At 49.9% G+C, this 19,377-nt stretch overlaps 1 protein-coding gene across 13 annotated transcripts in view; it reads right to left on the bottom strand.

Moving 5' to 3' along the window:
- The window catches only part of EVL (Enah/Vasp-like), a 108,710-nt gene extending 100,236 nt beyond the window's left edge, over positions 1-8,474 (bottom strand). For 12 of the 13 annotated variants that reach the window (XR_011562706.1, XM_070775702.1, XM_070775707.1 and 9 more), the window contains exon 1: positions 380-537. Coding sequence is in view for 12 of the 13 variants with exons in the window: in XM_070775702.1 (XP_070631803.1) it covers positions 380-522 (143 nt within the window). In the remaining variant the exon portion in view is untranslated. Of the gene's footprint in view, positions 1-379; positions 538-8,285 lie in introns of those variants that run through there. The other variant, XM_070775709.1, reaches the window with a different exon arrangement.
- Between the last annotated feature and the right edge of the window lie 10,903 nt (positions 8,475-19,377).

Here is a 19,377-nt window from a genome sequence, read left to right as displayed (position 1 = left end):
CCACAAACCAGCAGGAGGTCAGTTCCAACTCAGGGTTGTGTCTATGAGTCACGCACACTCAAGACATGTGGTTCAATCTGCAGCCAGAGGCGCCAGGTGAACTTGAAAGCACATGTTAACAGCACCTGTAATTATCCAGAGCTCCTGATTTCCCCAAGCTCCTGCATGGCCGTAATCTTGTTTTTTTATGAACCATTTCTATTTTCCAGGTGGACAAACTACATCCCAGTGAAGTTAAATGGCGTATCTAAGGTAACAAGTGTTACCAAAACGTAGGATCTGCAGGTTCCCGAGGTTCGGGTTCTCCCCGAACTCAGCTAGGGTTGAGGAGCAATGGTGGGCTCGTGCGTGAGCTCCACTTCTGAGCACCTGGACTTACCGGGTGTGAGGAGCGACCTGGGCTCCGTGTTTCAGTTTCGGTGGGCTCTCCCAGGAAGGGACTGTTACGAAGGACCCCCAAGTTGAGGTCTCCAGTGGCTCCTGATGCCCGATAGAACTACCCTGGGATGGACCCCACCACATCTACAACTGCCCCTCCACCGAGTCCCCACCCGTTAACTCCCTCTGCCCTCCCCCAGAAGGGAGCTCACACCCTGAACCTGTCCGTGTCAGCTCAGCAGCCAGCCACTGCGCGTGTCAGTCTCGGGGGATGCATCAACGTGACTGGAGGAACGCAGATCCGGAGTCCCGGGCTGGGGCTGAGTTGGCGGCACTGGGGCAGCACTGACGCTGGCCGTGGGGTGTGGCTGCGCTGCCCTCGGTCGGGGAGCACGCAGGCCCAGTATGTCAACTGCAGGGAACGCAATTAAGTCTCTCAGCCCGGTGAATCCGTGCGTCAACCAAGCCCAGACCCAGGCTCCTAGCTGATGAGTCACATCACGGTCGGTTCACTGTGTCATAAACATTTTGGCAGCAAACAGGATTATCGTCCAAGGACTGACTGCTGGCACTCTGAGTCTGAATGCCAAGGAGATGGGGTCATGAGAGAAGCTCCTCGTCCTCAGAGGGCTCAGGCCTCTTTCCTGGCTCCTACGTGATTTCTCATCCAGGATGAGGGTCTGAATTAAATGCTCTGCTGCTTAAAGTAAATTAAAGGAATGAATTTATTGAATATCTACTAAGTGCCAGCGTGCGTGTGTGCTAAGTCGCTTCAGCTATGTCTGCCTCTTTGTGACCCCGTGGACTGTAGCCTGCCAGGCTCCTCTGTCCATGGGATTCTCCAGGCAAGAATACTGGAGTGGGTTGCCATGCCCTCCTCCAGGAGATCTTCCCAACCCAGAGGCTGAACCCGAGTCTCTTACGTCTCCTGCACTGGCAGGCGGGTTCTTTACCACTAGTGCCACCCTGGAAGCCCACTAAGTGCCAGGAACCCTGCCAAATGCTTTACGTAAATGATCTTGTTTAATCAGCACAGTCACTCTAGGAGGTAGGTAATCCCCCATCTTACAGACTGGCAAACTAAAGCAAGAACTGAAGTAACCTGCGCAAAGTAACAAGCCGGCAATGCAAAACGCGTGGCCTCCCACAGGTAAGACACGAACTCCCTAAAGGTGAGAAAGGTTTACCTCGGCAAAGCAGTGACCCAGGGCACTTCTCAGGGCAGAGAGAAGTGACCATCACGAGAAAAAGACAACCAGACTGGGTTACTCTGAAAAGAATGAGCAAAAGCCCTCTCCTCAGGTTTCATCAGCCACCATCGGGCTAAGACCACACCGCCCCCGCTCCCAGGGTACAGCTCCTGCACGGCTGCCAGCAGTCCCTCCTTTCTTTCCGCCACCTCCCCTCAAATCTGAAGCTGTTCTAAGACGTGCTCCGAGAGACGCCTCCCCCTGCAAGTCTCCCTAGTGTTCACCACGGCAAAACCTCGCCTCGTCCTCCTCCTGAACCACAGTGCCCTATCTGGAACCGTCTGGAATCGCTTCTGGTTTTCCCCGGGTTCGTTTTGTCTTTGGCTACCCTCACCCCATGCTTTTGGTGTTGGTTAAGCACCTCCCCAGGACTCAGAATGACACAGATTTGCATCTTCTACTCAATAACCTCAGATACACAGATGACACCACCCTTATGGGAGGAAGCAAAGAGGAACTGAAGAGCCTCTTGATGAAGGTCAAAGAGGAGAGTGAAAAAAACTCCCTCAAAACTCAACATTCAAAAAATTAAGATCGTGGCATCCGATCCCATCACTTCATGGCAAATAGATGGGAAAACAATGGAAACAGTGAGAGACTTTATTTTCTTGGGCTTCAAAATCATTGCAGATGGTGACTGCAGCCGTGAAATCAGAAGACGCTTGCTCCTTGGAAGAAAAGCTATGACCAATCTAGATAGTATATTAAAAAGCAGAGCCATTACCTTACCAACAAAGGTCCGTCTAGTCAAAGTTATAGTTTTTCCAGTAATCATGTATGGATGTGAGAGCTGACCATAAAGAAGGCTGAGCATCAAAGAATTGATGCTTTTGAACTGTGGTGTTGGAGAAGACTCTTGGGAGTCCCTTGGACAGCAAGGAGATCAAACCAGTCCATCCTAAAGGAAATCAGTCCTGAATACTCTGGAAGGACTGATGTGGAAGCTCCAATATTTGACCACCTGATGTGAAGAGCCGATTCATTAGACTAGACCCTGATGCTGGGAAAGATTGAAGGTGGGAGGAAAAGGGGACAACAGAGGATGAGGTGGTTGGATGGCATCACTGACTCAATGGACATGAGTTTGAGCAAGCCATGGGAGAGAGTGAAGGACAGGAAAGCCTGGTGTGCTGCGGTCCATGGGGTCACAAAAAGTCGGACACGACTGAGTGACTCAACAACAACAACTGATGCTCAGCAAGTGGTTTGTTGGGTGAACGGTTATCCTAACAGGAAAAAGGCCCTCCTGCCTCCAACAAGGCACCACACAGGTCTCTGAACCTAAACAGCTGGAGACTCTCTTGCAATCATCCTAAGTAACTACAGCAAGAGTCACACAGACCCAAGCTGGTCTCCTGTTCTAGGGCTCCTTCCTCTGGGTAATGAGTGCAGCTGAATCTTTCTTCTAATTCAGTTTTATTTTGTTGTTTTCCATATAAGAGACCACAATGCTAAGCAAAGAGAAATGGGGGATGGAAACAGTTTAATAAAGCAGCACCTTAACCAGGTAACTTTCAAATACAAGCATTTATCACAGCGTTTTATAATTTACACACTGCTTTCCAGTATGTTATCCTCAAAACAGCCCTCTTACTCTGTGTGAGGTAACTAAGAGATGAGATGGAGTGACTTCTGCAAGGTCTGGGCTTTTACATCCACACTGTATGGACTGGACTGGAGTCTGGTTCCACAACACCGCTTCTCTTTGAGTGAAACTCAGCAGCTGTGACATTTATTTAACAATGGAGGATAGGCCAGCATTTTTACATATATCTGTGTTGCCATCCTACAGCTAAATTATTTGTCTCCCAAAATAACTTATGCTTGTGGCTGGTCAGACCAGCAGCAGGTGAAACTGTCAAGTCACTGAGACTTGTCTCTTCTCATCTCTGCTGCTCTACTTTCCCCTCCCTCTGCCCTCACTGTCCACCCACATCCTCCACCCATGTGCCCCCACCGCCCCCTACCAGGGCCTGAGTGCTAGGAAGCCCTGGGGAGTAGGACAGCCCCCCTCCCCCAGTTAGAGACCATGACTTAACTCAGTTAAAGTTACTCTAATACAAGTACTGGGGCTTCCCGGGTGGCTCAGTGGTAAAGAATCCGCCTGCCAATGCAGGAGACACAGTTTCGACCCCTGGATCGGGAAGATCCCCTGGAGGAAGAAATGGCAACCCGCTCCAGTATTCTCACCTGGAGAATCCCCATGGACAGAGGAGCCTGGCGGGCGACAGTCCATGGGGTCGTAAAGAGTCAGACATGAACAGCACCTGAGCACACACAAGCCTGATTCACACGAGAGCTGAGTCTAGGTTAACAGCTGGTGGTGCTGTCAGAGGATTAAGATATGCCTCCTGGCCTCAAAGGGTGCAGACTTCAGTAGGGGAGAGAGATGGGACAGGAACTGTCACACAATTACACTGCAGTAAGTACCACACAGACAGGTAAGGAGGAGTGAGGAGCCGCGGAGCTGGAGGTCGGGTGGAGGGTCAGTCGGTCCTGCCCTACAAGCGGCCCTCTGCTCCTCTTCTGTTCCCCACCCTCCCCACACCTGGGGAGGTAAGCCGAGTGCCTGGAGCCACCGCGGGCTCCGGGCCCAGAGGAGAGACTCAGAAAGGCTGTGCTGGCTGGGAGACACAAGGTCAAGTCACAGGATGGCATTCTCGGCACAGGGTATCTGAGAAAGGAGGACTGAAGTGAAACTGACCAGACCCCCACAGCTGGGTGACTTCAGGTGACCTCTCGGAGCTTCTGTTCTCATTTCCTTCACTCACTTAGCAAACACTGTTTCTGGGTTGGAGGTATGTGTTTTGGGACTGTCCATGTCTCCATAAAATGATACTCGGGTTCAAACTACGAGGGGCAAAGCAGCTAGTGGTGTCTGGTGCACAGTAGGTGTGAAATGATCTTGTTTCTCCATTTCCCCATCGCCTGCCCAGCATCAACTCAATGGACCTGAGTTGGAACCAACTCCAGTAGATAGTGAAGGACTGGGAAGCCTGGTGTGCTGCAGTCCGTGGGCTTGCAGAGCTGGGCACAACTCAGTGACTGAACACCGACAACGGTGTGAACGTCGCTGTACCTAAATACCTGTTTCCTCAAGAGATCACAGGGCCTGGAAGACGAGAGGCACTGAGCTGGCTTGGGCTCTGGACACTGGGCTGTCTCTTGGTTCGTGAGCTTCAGTGGTATCAGGGTGTCCCTGATACCACTCGTTGTAATTCATTTCAGTATTCCAGTGAAGGGGCAAGAAAAGTTGTGACACTTCCTAAGACTAGATATAAATTTGAATTATCAAAGAACGAGTCTGAGTTTGAATCCCATCCTTCCATAATAATGTTTTATTTAAAAATAAAACACAACAGACCCAAAATAGTAACTTCCCATTTTTCCATGACTGACACATTCCAACTGTGGATCACACATCCTGGAGCTAGCACTGGGAATAAACCACAACAAGGAGCAGGGATTCTGAGAAGCGGGAGCTTCTGATTTGGGTTCCATTCTCATTTGGGGGACCATGAGTCTGAAAGTCACATTTCAGACTCTTTCTTCTGGGGTTGGTAAGGGCAGGCGGTCCCTGCTTAGGATCTAGGGGTGGAAGGAAACCAGACCGTGTTCTACAAAGCCATCTCCAGAGGGGCTCAGAGGACAGTCTCTGTGGGGTGTGGGGACAGGTAAATGTTGACTTAAACTATTACTTCAGAACATGTCTCACCTACGAAGTTTTTTTTTTTTTTAAAGCAAAAACTCAAATGCAGTGTGTCTCCTAGCATAGCCAGGTAGAGCGGCTGGCCCGGTGTGAGGACAACATGGTCTTGCAGTCAGGGAAAGGCAGGGAAAGCCCCTAAGCAGTGGGGAAATGCTGGCCCAGCCTCACGTCTCCATGTCCCTGTAGCCCTCCAGGCTTGCAGCCCGGCCCCGGGGAGTCCTGACCATTGTCGCCACGGTCTAGAGTGAGGTCATCGCAGGGATTCCTTATGAAACAAGGTCGGAGTTCTCTGGCGCTCCATCAGTGGGGGTGTGCTGAGGATACTTCTCATTTTTCTCAGGAGGTCAGATGTCTGCTTTTCGACATGCTCTTCTGAACCGGTACCAGCAGGCACTCAGCGGGCATTCCAGGCTGGCACCGAGCTAGCCAGAGGGCTTGCTTGCTTTTTCATCTGTCTTAAGTCCTCCTGAAAATGACTGTGTTCACCACTCACTAAGGCCTTACTGTTTCTCCAGCAGTTTTAGGCCCTAAGAAATCAAGTTAAAAGCAGCATGGCCTGCCGACAGACTGGATTAGAACTCACAGTCCAGCAGGGAAACGGGGCACATAAACACGTCTGTCAACCAGACTTCCTGTTCAAATGAACGTGGCCTTGGCGCTCTCTGTGGAGGGCTGTGTCTGCAGATAACCTGACGGCGTCCCCCACAGTCCTCTCCTCCTTTTACCCTCACGTAACAGTCCACGGCAGCGCCAGCGTCACGAACCAAGCTTCATGGGTGCTCAGCCCAGTGTTCCTTTCCACTGTTCTCAGGCCTCCCCAGGAGGGGGGCAGCTGAGATCGCATGGCCCGAGTGTGACCTCCCCATGAGTGCTCCCAACCCCACCCCGCCCCACCCACCTGCCTGTACCTGATCTGCTGTTTCTGATTCCAGCTGTACCTTCGACTTCCCATCTCAAGGACAGTCTGTCCGCTTTCCCTAAGCCAATGGTTCTCAAAGTCTGGTCTCCAGAAAACCTAAGAACTTATTGGACACACATAAGCCCTCAGGCCCCACCCTAGACCTACTAGATCTAAAATGCTGGGGATGGGTTTTTGTGAGCCCTCTGGGTGAATCTACCGTGTGCTATAGCTCGAGAACCAAGCTGACCTAAACCAAAAAGCTAAGTGAGCTCCTCTTGAGCCCCGAGCCCCACCACAATGCCCTGAACCTCACACAAGTCCCCTGACTACAAAAGAAAGCCATCTGTCTGGCCCCATGCAGCTGTCACAAAATGCAATCATGCTCAGCAAAACTCTTCAGGGCTGGCTGAAGCCGAAGCTTGAAGCCTCCCTCTTCTGCTCCATCTCCCACTCCTCAGCTCGGCAGAGCGGTGCCCTTGAACCGGAGCCCTCCCAGCTCGTCAGACCCGCTCCAGGACCAGGGGCCACCACAGTGGGGGTGGGTCTCCCTACCCCTCTGTTCTCACTCCAGAAGGCAAGCAAAGGCTCCACGTCTGCTCAAGGCCAAAGCCAAGGCTTACTCCGTCTAGAACAAGCGCTAGCCGTAAAACAGGAACCTCACCCTTGTACTACTTTCTACAATTTATGATGCTCTTGCTAATTCTCACGAGGATCAAGAAACCTGGACTAGAACCTGTGACTCCTGACTCATTCCCAATGACCTGTCCACTCTTACCTGCCAGGCATTAAATAAATTCCTGTTGGTCACCTGACAGAGCTGCCACGAGCAGTGAGCTCTGGTCATGGTGTCACTTCATGATATCAGAGCAGGTTGCCCCATGGAAACCTGCACAAACCTGTCCATTAGGAATGATGAAGAGGCGCGCTCTCCAACAAAGGGTAACTTCCTGGAGGCAAAGCCCCAAGTTTACAGGAAGGGCGGGAGCAACCTCTGCAGCCCCGCTTTCCCTTATAGACAGCTGAAGAATCTCTCATCTTCTCCCTCAATTTTGATGACAAGGTCTCCAGTTTCCTCTTACAAGCAACGAGAGGTGGTGATTCTATTCTTATTTTAATGCCCACTGCAGCTACATCTGGAGGGAACAAAAACCGCCTGTAAGGTTGCCACACAGTCACTCCTTTGCCTGTCAATATGGTATTTATGTTCAGTTCTAAATACACGGAAATTCCATCTGAGAAATGAGAAGCTGTCAGAGGTTAGATACAAACATGCTGTCCTCCACATGCTCTGAAGAGGTGGAGACCCACAGCAAAAGGAGCCGGGAACCCCCCTCATCCCACCTCCTTTAGCCTCATTTCTGAGAAACTCTCTTTTCTGGAGCCCTCTCCCCACATTCATACTGGGGACAGATTCCCAAGGGAGAGATGAGGGAATAAGATTCACAAAAGACTCTAATTTGGAGCATTCATAATTACAGCAGCTGAAAAGCTTACCAAAGCAAAGAAGGAGCCTGTTCACAAAACACCATGAGAGCGCTTGCCAGAAAACTGCCCAGCCGCAACGAGACCACCGTCCACAATGAGCAAAATCAGAGCCGAGACCAAATCATGAGCCAGCAGACACACTTCCAGGGTTTCCACCTTCACCGCTGCAATCAGTGCTTTTTTAAAGAGCAGTAAGGCTCCAGGAGTTTGACAAAGGAAGAAAAACAAAAGGCAGCAAGAGGCTCCATCTGGATAAGCAGTTCCTAGTCAGTATTCAGAACTCCACACCAGCACCAGCACAGCTCAGATGAGGCGCAAGGTGGGGTCCTCGCCACCTTCACACACCATCAAACCGATTACCACGCTGCCTGGGTGCCTGCAGTCGACACCCCAGACCGGCACCACCTCGGCGCGCCCACCCCCACGACCGGGAGAAACCCTGCCGTGGAAAAGAACCCTTCTTTTATGAGGACCAGCCGGAGCCTGAGCTGTCATTACACAGCAAAAACCTAGAGAGGACAAAAACCCAGCGGCAGGCTGATGGAGGAAACCCAGGACATACCTGAATTCTTCAAGTGCAAACATGACCTAGTCGGAGACAATTTCCTCAGACTGTCTGGGGGCCTTTCTGGTTTGGAGGACCACCATTTAGTCAGTCAGATGGTGCAAAGGTGCAGGAAAAAGAGGCGGGGTCTGCACACCCCCCAGTATTCTGAAGTGAAAGGCTTTCTGCAGACAGGGGCCTGCAGCCTCCAGCTCCGCCAGCTGCTGACGAGCGGCAGCTAACAGGGGAGGCAGCTAAGGACCATGTGATCATTCCAGCAAGGCTGATTAATGCAGTGAGCGCGGAGGCTCCAGGCTGGGAGCTGGATTAGCCGTGAGAAACAAGTGGAACCCCGGGCAGGCCTGGGATCCTGCGGGAATCACAGAACACGCACGCCCCCACCAAACCGTATGGGGCCGGGGCGGGGGCCAGGGAGCAAGAGCTGCAAGGAATGAGAGTGTGCCCTGCTCCCCTGAGCTCAGCCCGCTCACCTCGCCCGCCCGTGGCCACTGCTGTGCTCGGGTTCAGATGTGAGGACCACCGTGGGAAGCGCACGTAGTGGAGATGGATCCTGGGCTACATTTTACTGAAAACTCTTCAGGACTCTGTATTCCACCCTTCCACTATGAAATGTTCTTTTAGCACAAACACAGAGGCCGCTCTGGAATCCCAGGAGTCATGGTTTCCGGCCAGAGCTCTGCCACGAGCATCACCTGTAGGGCAGCCGCAAAGCGTGACCTCATTTATCTCAGTCTTTGTTTGCTGAGTATTTATTTCAGTATTTGTTTCCACACATAATATGGACCAGGCTTCAATTCCTTGAAGTACAAAAGCTGCTGTAACAGTTTCAGAACAGAAGTTAAGAAAAAGGAAACGAGATGTCAGCCAAAGAAAGAGGAATGTTTACTGGAGGGCAGGGCCCGAGCTGCTGAGACCCGGCACGTGAGCTGAGGCTGTGTTCTGAAACTTGCCATTAAGGAGACTTGTCAACATTTGCAGATCTTTATAAAACAAGGAAGACAGATCTCAAAAGAAAACTTGTGAGCCACTCTTAATGGTTTTTCTCTCCCTCACACCACAAACAGAATCAGGCACCAACTCTCTTTCTGCTCAGGGTCTGACCTCCCCACTCTCAGCCCCGCTGCTTCAGCTCTCAGCCTCAGCATTTCCCACTCCCCCTCTCATGTTAGTAACTGGTCTTCCTCCGTCTGTCCCTTTTCTAACAATCTGCCAGAGCCATTTTTCTTAGTCTGACTTTGTGGTTCTTGTTCGGTCACTCAGTTGCGTCTGACTCTTTGTGACCCCTTAGACTGCAGCATGCCAGGCTTCCCTGTCCACCACTACTTCCTGGAGTTGGCTCAAATTCATGTCCACTGAGTCAGTGATGCTGTCGAACCTTCTCATCCTCTGCTGCCCCCTTCTTTTGTCTTCAGTCTTTCCCAGCACCAGGGTCTTTTCAAATTAGTCGGCTCTTCACATAAGGCCAAAGTACTGGAGCTTCAGCTTCAGTCCTTTCAACGAATATTCAGGATTGATTTTCTTTAGGATTGACTGGTTTGATCTCCTTGCAATTCAGGGGACTCTCAAGAGTCTTCTCCAGCACCACAGTTCAAAAGCATCTGTTCTCTGGTGCTCAGCCTTCTTTACGGTTCAGCTCTCACTATGCATGACTACTAGGAAAACAATAGCTTTGACTACACAGACTTTTGCTGATAAAGTGATGCCTCTGCTTTTTAAAATGCTATATAGGTTTGTCATAGCTTTCCTTCCAAGGAGCAAGTGTCTTTTAATTTCATGGCTGCAGTCACCATCTGCAGTGATTTAAGTCCAAGAGACTTAAATCTATCACTATTTCCATTTCCCCATGTATTTCCCATAAAGTGATGGGACCAGATACCATGATCTCAAGTTTTCTGAATGTTGAGTTTTAGGGCAGCTTTTTCACTCTCCTCTCTCACCTTCATCAAGAGGCTTTTTAGTTGCTCTTCACTTTGTGCCATTAGAGTGGTATCGCCTGCATATCTGAGGTTGTTGATATTTCTCCCAGCAATCTTGATTCCACCTTGTGATTCATCCAGCCCAGCATTTCACATGATGTACTCTGCATATAAGTTAAATAAGCAGAGTGACAATATACAGCCTTGTCATACTCTTTCCCAATTTGGAAACACTCAGTTGTTCCACGTCCAGTTCTAACTATTGTTTCTTGACCTGCATACAGGTTTCTCAGGAGATAGGTAAGGTTGTCTGGTAGTCCCGTCTCATTAAGAATTTTTCACAGTTTGTTGTGATTCATACAGTCAAAGGCTTTAGTGTGGTCAATGAAGAAGATGTTTTTCTGGAATCCCCTTGTTTTCTCTATGATCAGTGAATGCTGACAACTTGATCTCTGGTTCCTCTGCCTTTTCTAAATCCAGCTTGTGTATCTCGAAGCTCCCTGTGTTCACATACTGCTGAAGCCCGGCTTGAAGGATTTTGAGCATTACTTTAGTTGCATGGGACATGAGTGCAACTGTCAAATAGTCTGAACATTCTCTGGCATCGCCCTTCTTTGGGCCTGGAATGAAAATTGACCTTTTTAGTATGGTATCTAGGTTGGTCTTGGCTTTGCTTCCAAGGAGCAAGCGCCTTTTAATTTCATGGCTAGAGTCACCATCTGCAGTGATTTTGGAGCCCCCAAAAATAAAGTCTCTCACTGTTTCCACTGTTGCCCATCTATTTGCCATGAAGTGATGGGACCAGATGCCATGATCTTAGTTTTCTGAATGTTGAGTTTCAAGCCAGCTTTCTCACTCTCTTCTTTCACTTTCATCATGGTGAAAAATCTCCAAAACCTAGCACCCAGTGTATACGAGACAATTTTATGTGAGTCCTCAATTTACTAATAAGAGAACAGAGGCCACGATGGTTAAGTAACTTGCCCATGATCATATGGCTACCAAGTGCAGAGCAATGAGCTTGGCCAAGGTAGGTTTAATGCCAATGTTTTCAACCCTTGTGCCCGCCTGGGGTTCCAACACCAAAGAGCCAAGCGCCTCAGGCCACCTCCAGAAGAGGATGTGTTTCGCTGACTGGCAGGCAGCCTGTGGTCCTGAGACCAGGCTGGGACGTGGCACCCTTCCGGCCGGCCCTGGCGAATCCCCAGATTCTACAGCCAGACGGGAGACCGCTGAGGGCTGACAGAGGGGTTTGGCTGCCCCAGGAGGAAGGCTGAGAACCTGAGGTGACAGGCCTTGGGACCAGACCGGGAAGGAGTCTGCCTCAAAGGCTGGGCACCTCCCCCGACCACTTGACAACCGGTGACCCCAAGGATCAGGAACAGGGACTCCCAGCTGCTCCACTGCTCTCCAGAGGGCACTTCTGAGAGGACACGCCGCCCAGAACGAGGGATCCTAGGCCACCCGCCAACGACTCAAGGCTCGGACAAAGCATGCCCCTGCTCTGGGACTTCCGCTCCCTCTGCAGCCTTTGTTTTGCTGTATCATGTAACTGGGACATGGAACTGATATGAACACACAACGGATAAAAACAGAAGAGCCCCAGACTCCCTGCTACCTGGCTTGGCCCTCCCTCCACCAGGACCAGCCCCGACTCTGCCTGGAAACACTGGGCCTAAGAGACCCGGGAGTCCCATCCGTGCTGGACTTTGGGGGGCATTGTCAAGCTCACCCTCGACACTCTGAACTCCCTTCCTCTTTCCAGGCTCACCCTAAGGACAAAGCCTCCTGACCGGGCCCGGCTGTCCCAGAACAGCGCTGACCTGCTGCACTTACTGGCCGTGCCAGCCGCCTGAGGCGTCCCCAGAGAAACTGACGCGTAGATAACAGGCTAAAAACACAGTCGTTAAGAGGAGGTGTCCCAGGCCTCCAACAATCTTGGAAAGCTACGTGAGCAGGATGTCTGAAACCCGTGTCAGTGGCGTCCGCATGCTCAGAGTGCCCGCAGCCTGTCTCTCCACGTGAAACGGCCCAGTTCCCAAGAAGGGAACTCACGATGTACTCGCTGGCACTGAATCCTCATCCCAGCTCCTGTACAGACAAGCTGGGGTTTCAGGCCCGGAGGCCCCGTGAGCCTGGGACCTCACACGGGTGTTTCCTTTCCCGCTTGTCTTAGGATGTGAGGTTTCAGGTTTACGGAGCCATGACGAATGTGCAGCAACATAAACAGGGCATCTGAACAGAGGCTAGCATCCCTGCGGTGTCAGCAGGAACGCTCTGACACCCTCGGGCCTGCTCACCTGCTGCTGAGCTCCCCACATACCAAGCAGGAGGGGACGTACAGGGAACTCAGCTACGGGCAAAACTGAAAATCCAACTCCGGTCTCAAGGCCTGGCCGCACGTGCTCCTCTGAGCAGGGGGCTGTGAGCGTAACAAGCTCTATGGCCTTTCCGGTCTCCCCCTCCCGGCTCCCTAAGACTCCCCTCCCCATTCCTCATCTCCCGGCCATCTGACCCCTTCCTGCAGTCACCCTAGCACCTTCCAGTTGAGCCCTATAACCCTTCCTCACTGTCTGCAGGATGGAGTCAGCACCCAGCCCCATCTGCCTCCCCCACCCACCTCATCAACCTGGGACCCTGATGCAGGAGGTCTCCCCACCTCTGCCCCACAGAGGTTATGGACAGTGGGGTTCCGAGCCCAGCTCTATGACTACCTGCCTGGGGAGCCTTGGGAAGACAGGACTCTTCCCCACCTGAGCCTCAGTCCCGACCCGAGGATGGGGATGACGCTGGTGGCATGACTGCGCATTCCCCTCCTGACCACAGCCAGCCTGGAGGAAGCTCAAAACTGCAATTCCTATGACAACCAAGAGCTATGTTCTAAAAATCTCACATACCATCTAGTGCTCAGGAAGAACCTCTGTCCTTCCCATGTCTTAGGTCTTTGACCAGGTGAGAGCCCCTGGGGACAGGGGGGAAGGGGGCTGGCAAGAAGAGAGACCAGAGGAGTCTGGCACCTCACCACCTCCATCAGGAACATGTGGACAATGCAGGTGAAACGACACGCTTGCTGTGCGAACACAACTTCAAGAGAAACTTGTCACAATCTGGAGTCACCAGCTCTGAACTCTCTTATTCTGAGCTGGTGGGGAGCCCACAGGCAGTGACCCTGTTTTCAGTCCTTTCTAAGTCTTCACAAGGCAGAACACATTCCTAGCCACAGAGCAGGTCTTTGGTCAGAAATGTTTTGAATGCACTTTTGTTCCAGTTGAATTAACCTTTCAAAAAAATTAAAAACAAACAGAACCCCCACTTTCTTGAACCAATAGGAAATGTATGAGTCCCACACTCTGAACTAATTCCTCCTCCCCAAATCACGTCAGTCACCTGAATTCCTACAGTGACACTTAACTTTAAAACAAAAGCTTTAAATAAAACCATCCTTTACCTCCATTTCAAGAATTCTATTTAAATTTCTTAAAAAAAAAAAAGGCATTCTACCATTAAGCAAACACAATCACAATCCATTTTCACCTGCCACTGCTCACGAGCAGCTCACCGGTAATCACTTCTGCACTCCCGTCTTCATCAACCTCTGGCCCAATCAGCACTCTCTGAGCACCTGAACCAGGCCACTGAAAACTGTCCTTGCATCCCCTCCACAACTTTCTCAGGGAAAAGCTAAAGCCCCTAGCTACACACTCTAATGAAGAAAACCAGACGATAAATGAGTAAGAGAAAGACGATAAAACAGGGTTAAGTACCAGAGTGACGAAGGGCTGCTGAACTTAGAAGAGGTGACAGGAAAGGCCCCTCTCAGGGAGCGAGAGTTACGCTGAGATCCAAGGGACTAGCGGGGACAGTGGTGAAAATACCAGGGACGATCAGCGTCAGCAGACAACACAGCCGGCACAGAGGCCCAAGGCGGGAGGAGACTGGCTTGGTTTCCACCCCTTTCCCCAGTGTGGCTGGACCAGGAAGGAAGGGAGTAGAGGGAGATGGAGACAGAGGGGAAGCAGGGCTTTATGACAGGGAAGCTGCTGGAGAGCTTTAGACAATGGCCTAACAGGAGCTGATTGTCGTTTTTAGGGGGCAGTGGGAGAGGCTTCCCAGGCAGCTCAATGGTAAAGAATCAGCCAGCTCAAGTAGGAGATGCAGAGTCGATCTCTGTATCGGGAAGATCCCCTGGAGAAGGAAATGGCAACCCACTCCAGTATTCTTGCCTGGAGAATGCCATGGACAGAGGAGCCTGGCAGACTTCAGTCGACACTCACAGAGTCGACATGACTGAGCAAAGGAGCATGAGGAAGTGGGAGAAGCTGCAGGCCCCGTGCAAGCAAGAGAGAGCGGGGACGGGCATCGGACCAAAGAGAAGAATGGGTGGGTGTGGAGCACGTTTGAGAGTCTTTTTAGAGTTTGAGTAAGCTCCAGCAGTTGGTGATGGACAGGGAAGCCTGGCGTGCTGCAGTCCATGGGGTCGCAAAGAGTCGGACACGACTCAGTGACTGAACTGAACTTAGAGTCTTTAAAATTTTTTTTTTATTTACATAACTTTTGGCCGTGCTTGGTCTTTGCTGCTTTGCTCGGGCTTTCTTTAGTGGTGGCGACTGGGGACGACGCTTCGTGCGGTGTACAGGCTTCTCACCGTGGTGGCTTCTCTTACCGTGGCACAGGCTCTGGGTGCGTGGGCTTCAGGAGTTGCAGAGCTCGGGCTCAGGAGTGGTGGTGCAAGGGCCTCGCTGCATGTGGAATCTTCCCAGACCAGGGATCGAACTCACGGCCCCTGCACTGGCAGGCAGATTCTTACCCACTGTGCCACCAGGCAATTCCTAAGAGTCTTTTTCACAACTCAGTTGTTTCATGTTATTTTGTGAATTACTAATGAAGCAAAGACTGAAAATATTTCAACAGAAATACTAAGACACCACCAGGACCATGAACCAAAGGAAGAGAGGAGGCCTGGTCTAGTCTTTACCGCAGGGCCTGGCACAGAGAGTTAGTCAATAAATATCTGTTGAATTAATAAATCAGCAACTGGCAGATTTAGAGAAGATTTCATAAAAAAAGACAGAATTGGGTCAAGTCAGCAGTCCTCTTTCCGGTGCAAGCGTCAAATCAAAGGGCAGATTATTCTTTTGAATGAATAAGTGCAGCTGGGCCAATGTCACCCAGATAGGCAGAAATTTGCCAAGAGAGTCTTACCAGGAATAGAGGGAGATCAAGATATACATGCGTGTAAAACAAATGTCCCCATTCAATCAGGAAGTGTCTCCTGGATACCTGCTGTGTGTCCAGCACTGCTCAATCCCTGAGTAGAGGGGCGGGGGTGGCAGGGCAGTGAGGGAAGATTCAGACACATTTCGGGTCTCTCCAACAGTCAGGAACAGGGCACACAGACTCCAAAACTACAGCCTCAGAGTCGTACCTGTGAATCCATATGAAAGCAGTCTGGAGCCAGGGTTCAGGTCTTTTCCCTACTTCAGTTCACTGTTCTTACCAGAATCCTCTTGAATCTGGGTTCCGTCATGTAGCTGCTGATGAGCGTGGAGTGGGAAGGGCTGGGCTGCGGTCCCAGCGCCATTCCTCAGCAGCCAAGCGGCCGTGACTTTACTGGACTCTCAACGTGCTCACCTGTAAAGTGGGGCAGCTGTTCCTGCCCCGCTCCCTCACAAGGAAACAGAGAAGATCAGATCCAACAGTCGGTGTGCCAGTGTTCTATAACTGTGCGTGCTATACAAATCAGTAACGGTGCTGGTCTTCACAACAAAAGAAATGATTCTCTCTGCTCTGTGTCATCTGAGATCTTGATAAAGCAGGAGTTTTAAGTATTCATCCAGGGCAGAGAGTTAGAGGATCCATAAATGCAATGTACTATCTGGGTGACCAAGAGAATTTAGATGAACACCGGTGTTCAGGGCTGAAAGGACCCGGAACCCCACTCCTGGGTAAGCTACCTGAGATGCTTATCTCCTCCACATGCATTCACTTCTATCAAAGTATAATTTTCAAAAAGCTGAAAAGGGAACTCTCATGCCAATATATAGTATGTATGTATCAAGTAAGTCCTTCATGAGGGAAAAAGCAGGATGGCAAAGCTGGTTCAAATGCAACAAAAGAAACACAAATAAACTTGGTGGAGAAGAAAGAATGCTGTAATAATCTTGCCAAGTTGATACAAACCTGGCTAATGTCCTACAGAGCAATTAAACTATAACCTTTGAGGTTATCTTTCCTACTGAACAGAAATCATTAAGAGCTCTACTGGATAATAAAATTCACTTTTCACTTCTCGATTTTTTTACAAGTTAAAATCTAACTTGACAAAAGTCAGATACTCTTTAGATTGGCTTACCAGATAACGCTCTCGAGTGACCTTGGAAAGGCACACGATAATCAGTTTGCCTTTTCTCCAAATTTTAGGTAATTTTCCTAAAGTATCTCTACAATGCCTAAACCTAGCTTATCATCCATTCCAATGGACTGGTTGCAATGGATAAGAAGCTGTTCTTTCCTATCTGATCCATTTTTGCTTCTGCCTCATTTACATCCTCTTAGTTTGAAAAAAAAAAAAATAATAACAACAATAATCCTTCAAAAAATTGAAGTCAGTTCTAAATTATTGCTTAGTCTTCCTAGGTCAAATGATTCTGAAATTTGGGGGCCTTGTTTTCTAGAAGCTCCAGTCTTCAGTGCTTCTCTGAATTCTCTCCTCTACCGCCTTGTGGGTCCTCTTTAAAGACAAAAAGGGAAATGTGATTCATCGGAGCTGATTCAGAGCCCCCTCCCCCAGGCTCTGGCTATTCTGAGGCAGTTACCATAATTAACTCTAATTTCCTAACTTCGCAAACCCACCCCTAGCACTCCTTTCTTTCCAGTATAACAGTGCTTGGAAGTCACTAACCAACCCCACTCCAGAGAGGCACATATAACCAAACCCACATGAACTGGCACAATAATATGAAGTCAAAAAAAAAAAAAATGAATCAGGGAATGTCTTGTTCATATCTGTATTTTCCACAGAGACTAGGGAATTAGCATGAATAAACAAACAGATTAATTAATTAACTGTTCTGAAGAACTGAAAGAATGAATGGATTCCAAAGGCTTTGGCATGTTAAGTGAGTGTCTCTAAGAGCCTAAGTGAGGAAGGGCATCTCTGGGGACTGGTCTAGTGGGAACCTTCAGAAATGGAGATGTTCCTAGTGCCTTCCGGCTGGCTTACAGACAGACAGGGTGGCGTATAAACAGTGTGTATCCCCCAGTTCTAGAGGCTGGAAGTCCGAGAGCAGAGGGCCAGTGTGGTCAGGCGAGGGCCCTCTTCCAGCTCATGCACATTTCACTGTGCTTGGTCCTCACAGAGTGGACAGAACCAGGGGGCTCTGTGAGGTCCCTCACAAGGGCACGGACCCCACTTCTGAGAGCTCCACCCTGAGGCCCCACCTCCCTGACACCCTCACATAATGTGAATCTTGGAAAGAAAGTGGAAGTGTTAGTCACTCAGTCGTGTCTGACTCTTTGTGACCCCATGGACTGTAGGTCACCAGGCTCCTCTGTCCATGGGATTCTCCAGGCAAGGATACTGGAGTGGGTTGCCATTTCCTTCTCCAGGGGATCTTCCCAATCCAGAGATCGAACACATTTCTCCCACACCGCAGGCAGACTCTATCCACTGAGCCACCAGGGAAGCCCTGGTGAATCTTGAGGGGGAACACAAATATTCACGTCACAGCAGAGACCCCATGAGTGAACACCAGGGATTTCTGGCACCTTCTGGCAAGGCAGGGACGAAGATATTCTGCCTGGAAGCAGGGAAGCAACATAGAGGGGTAAACGCATATATGTAAAATACCACCACACAGGTCTGAAGGGACCCATGCTGGCAGTTGTCTCTATATTGTGAACACCTAAGGCCTGGGGCTGGGCTCCAACCCTGGCCACGCGAATCCTTCCTAATCTACAAGGACGAAAAAGGAAAACCTTCGTTTAACAAACATTCTGATGGCGGCGATGATGACAATGAAATCGCATGAATACGCCTGAGAGACTTGTCACTTGAAAAGTCCTGCTTTAGATAAATGTATTTTTTTCCCTCTAAAAGCCAGTCTTTCTTTCTCATGTATTACTTCTGATAAGCTTTCTCTACTTCTGATTTCCCGCTCTCATGTACAGGGTGGTATTTTCCCTCATCCAAAATAGCACTGCTTCTTAGTTTCCAAAGAGCTTCACTGGCATTGCTCTTGCAGTGGTGTGTATGTTCCTTCTTACAAAACACTCAGCATAAACCCTGCTGTTTCAATTAACAGGTATGCGGACAAACTGATGACGGGCCTCCCGTGGACTGCTAACGCTGAGCTAGGACTTGTTAGGTCGCTTACTAACTTTGGAACTGTGGTTCTTTTGTAAAAGATGTGTTCTTGCTAACATGAAAAAAATGAGCACTTCATCATTTTCAAGCCTCACTCTCAAACCATTCATCTCTCTTATGATACTACCTTCCATGGACCCCACAGTAAATAACGAATAAAAGAAAGAAAATAGAGGGCAAAAAGAACACAGGCATTACATGAACCAAATCTCAACAGCCACTGTATGCCACGAGTAGAACACAGATTTTGAAGGATTTCATAGTTCTCACTGATGAGATAAACGGTCTAAGAAAAATGTCAGTCCGATCCTCTCACTTTGACCACAAGAGAAAAACACAGCACCCCATCTAGGGTCGGGCTTCCCTGGTGGCTCAGATGGTAAAGAATCTGCCTGCCAAGGCACGAGACCCAGGTTCGATCCCTGGGTCGGGAAGATCCAATGGCTACCCACTCCAGTATTCTTGCCTAGAGAATTCCATGGACAGAGGAGCCTGGCAGGCTACAGTCCATGGGGTCACAAAGAGTCGGACATGACCGAGAAACCAACACTTTCCCTTTTCTGTCTAGGGTCACCTGACTACTGTCAGAGCTGGAATAAGAACTGAAGTCTCCTGATTTCCACTTAAGTGCTTTTCCTTTACATCAGTGGCTCTCAAAAGCGGGGTCCTTGGCCAGCAGGGTCAGCATCACCTGGGAACTTGTCAAAAAGGAAAACCCTCAGCCCTCTCCCCAGACTAAATAAGTCAGAGTCTCTGGGAGGATGGAACCCAGCAAGCTGCATTTTTAACAAGCTCTCCAGGGGAGTCT

The sequence above is a fragment of the Bos indicus genome, chromosome 21, assembly GCF_029378745.1.
Source record: "Bos indicus isolate NIAB-ARS_2022 breed Sahiwal x Tharparkar chromosome 21, NIAB-ARS_B.indTharparkar_mat_pri_1.0, whole genome shotgun sequence".
Lineage (NCBI taxonomy): Eukaryota > Metazoa > Chordata > Mammalia > Artiodactyla > Bovidae > Bos > Bos indicus.
This window is presented reverse-complemented; position numbering and strand designations above follow the sequence as displayed.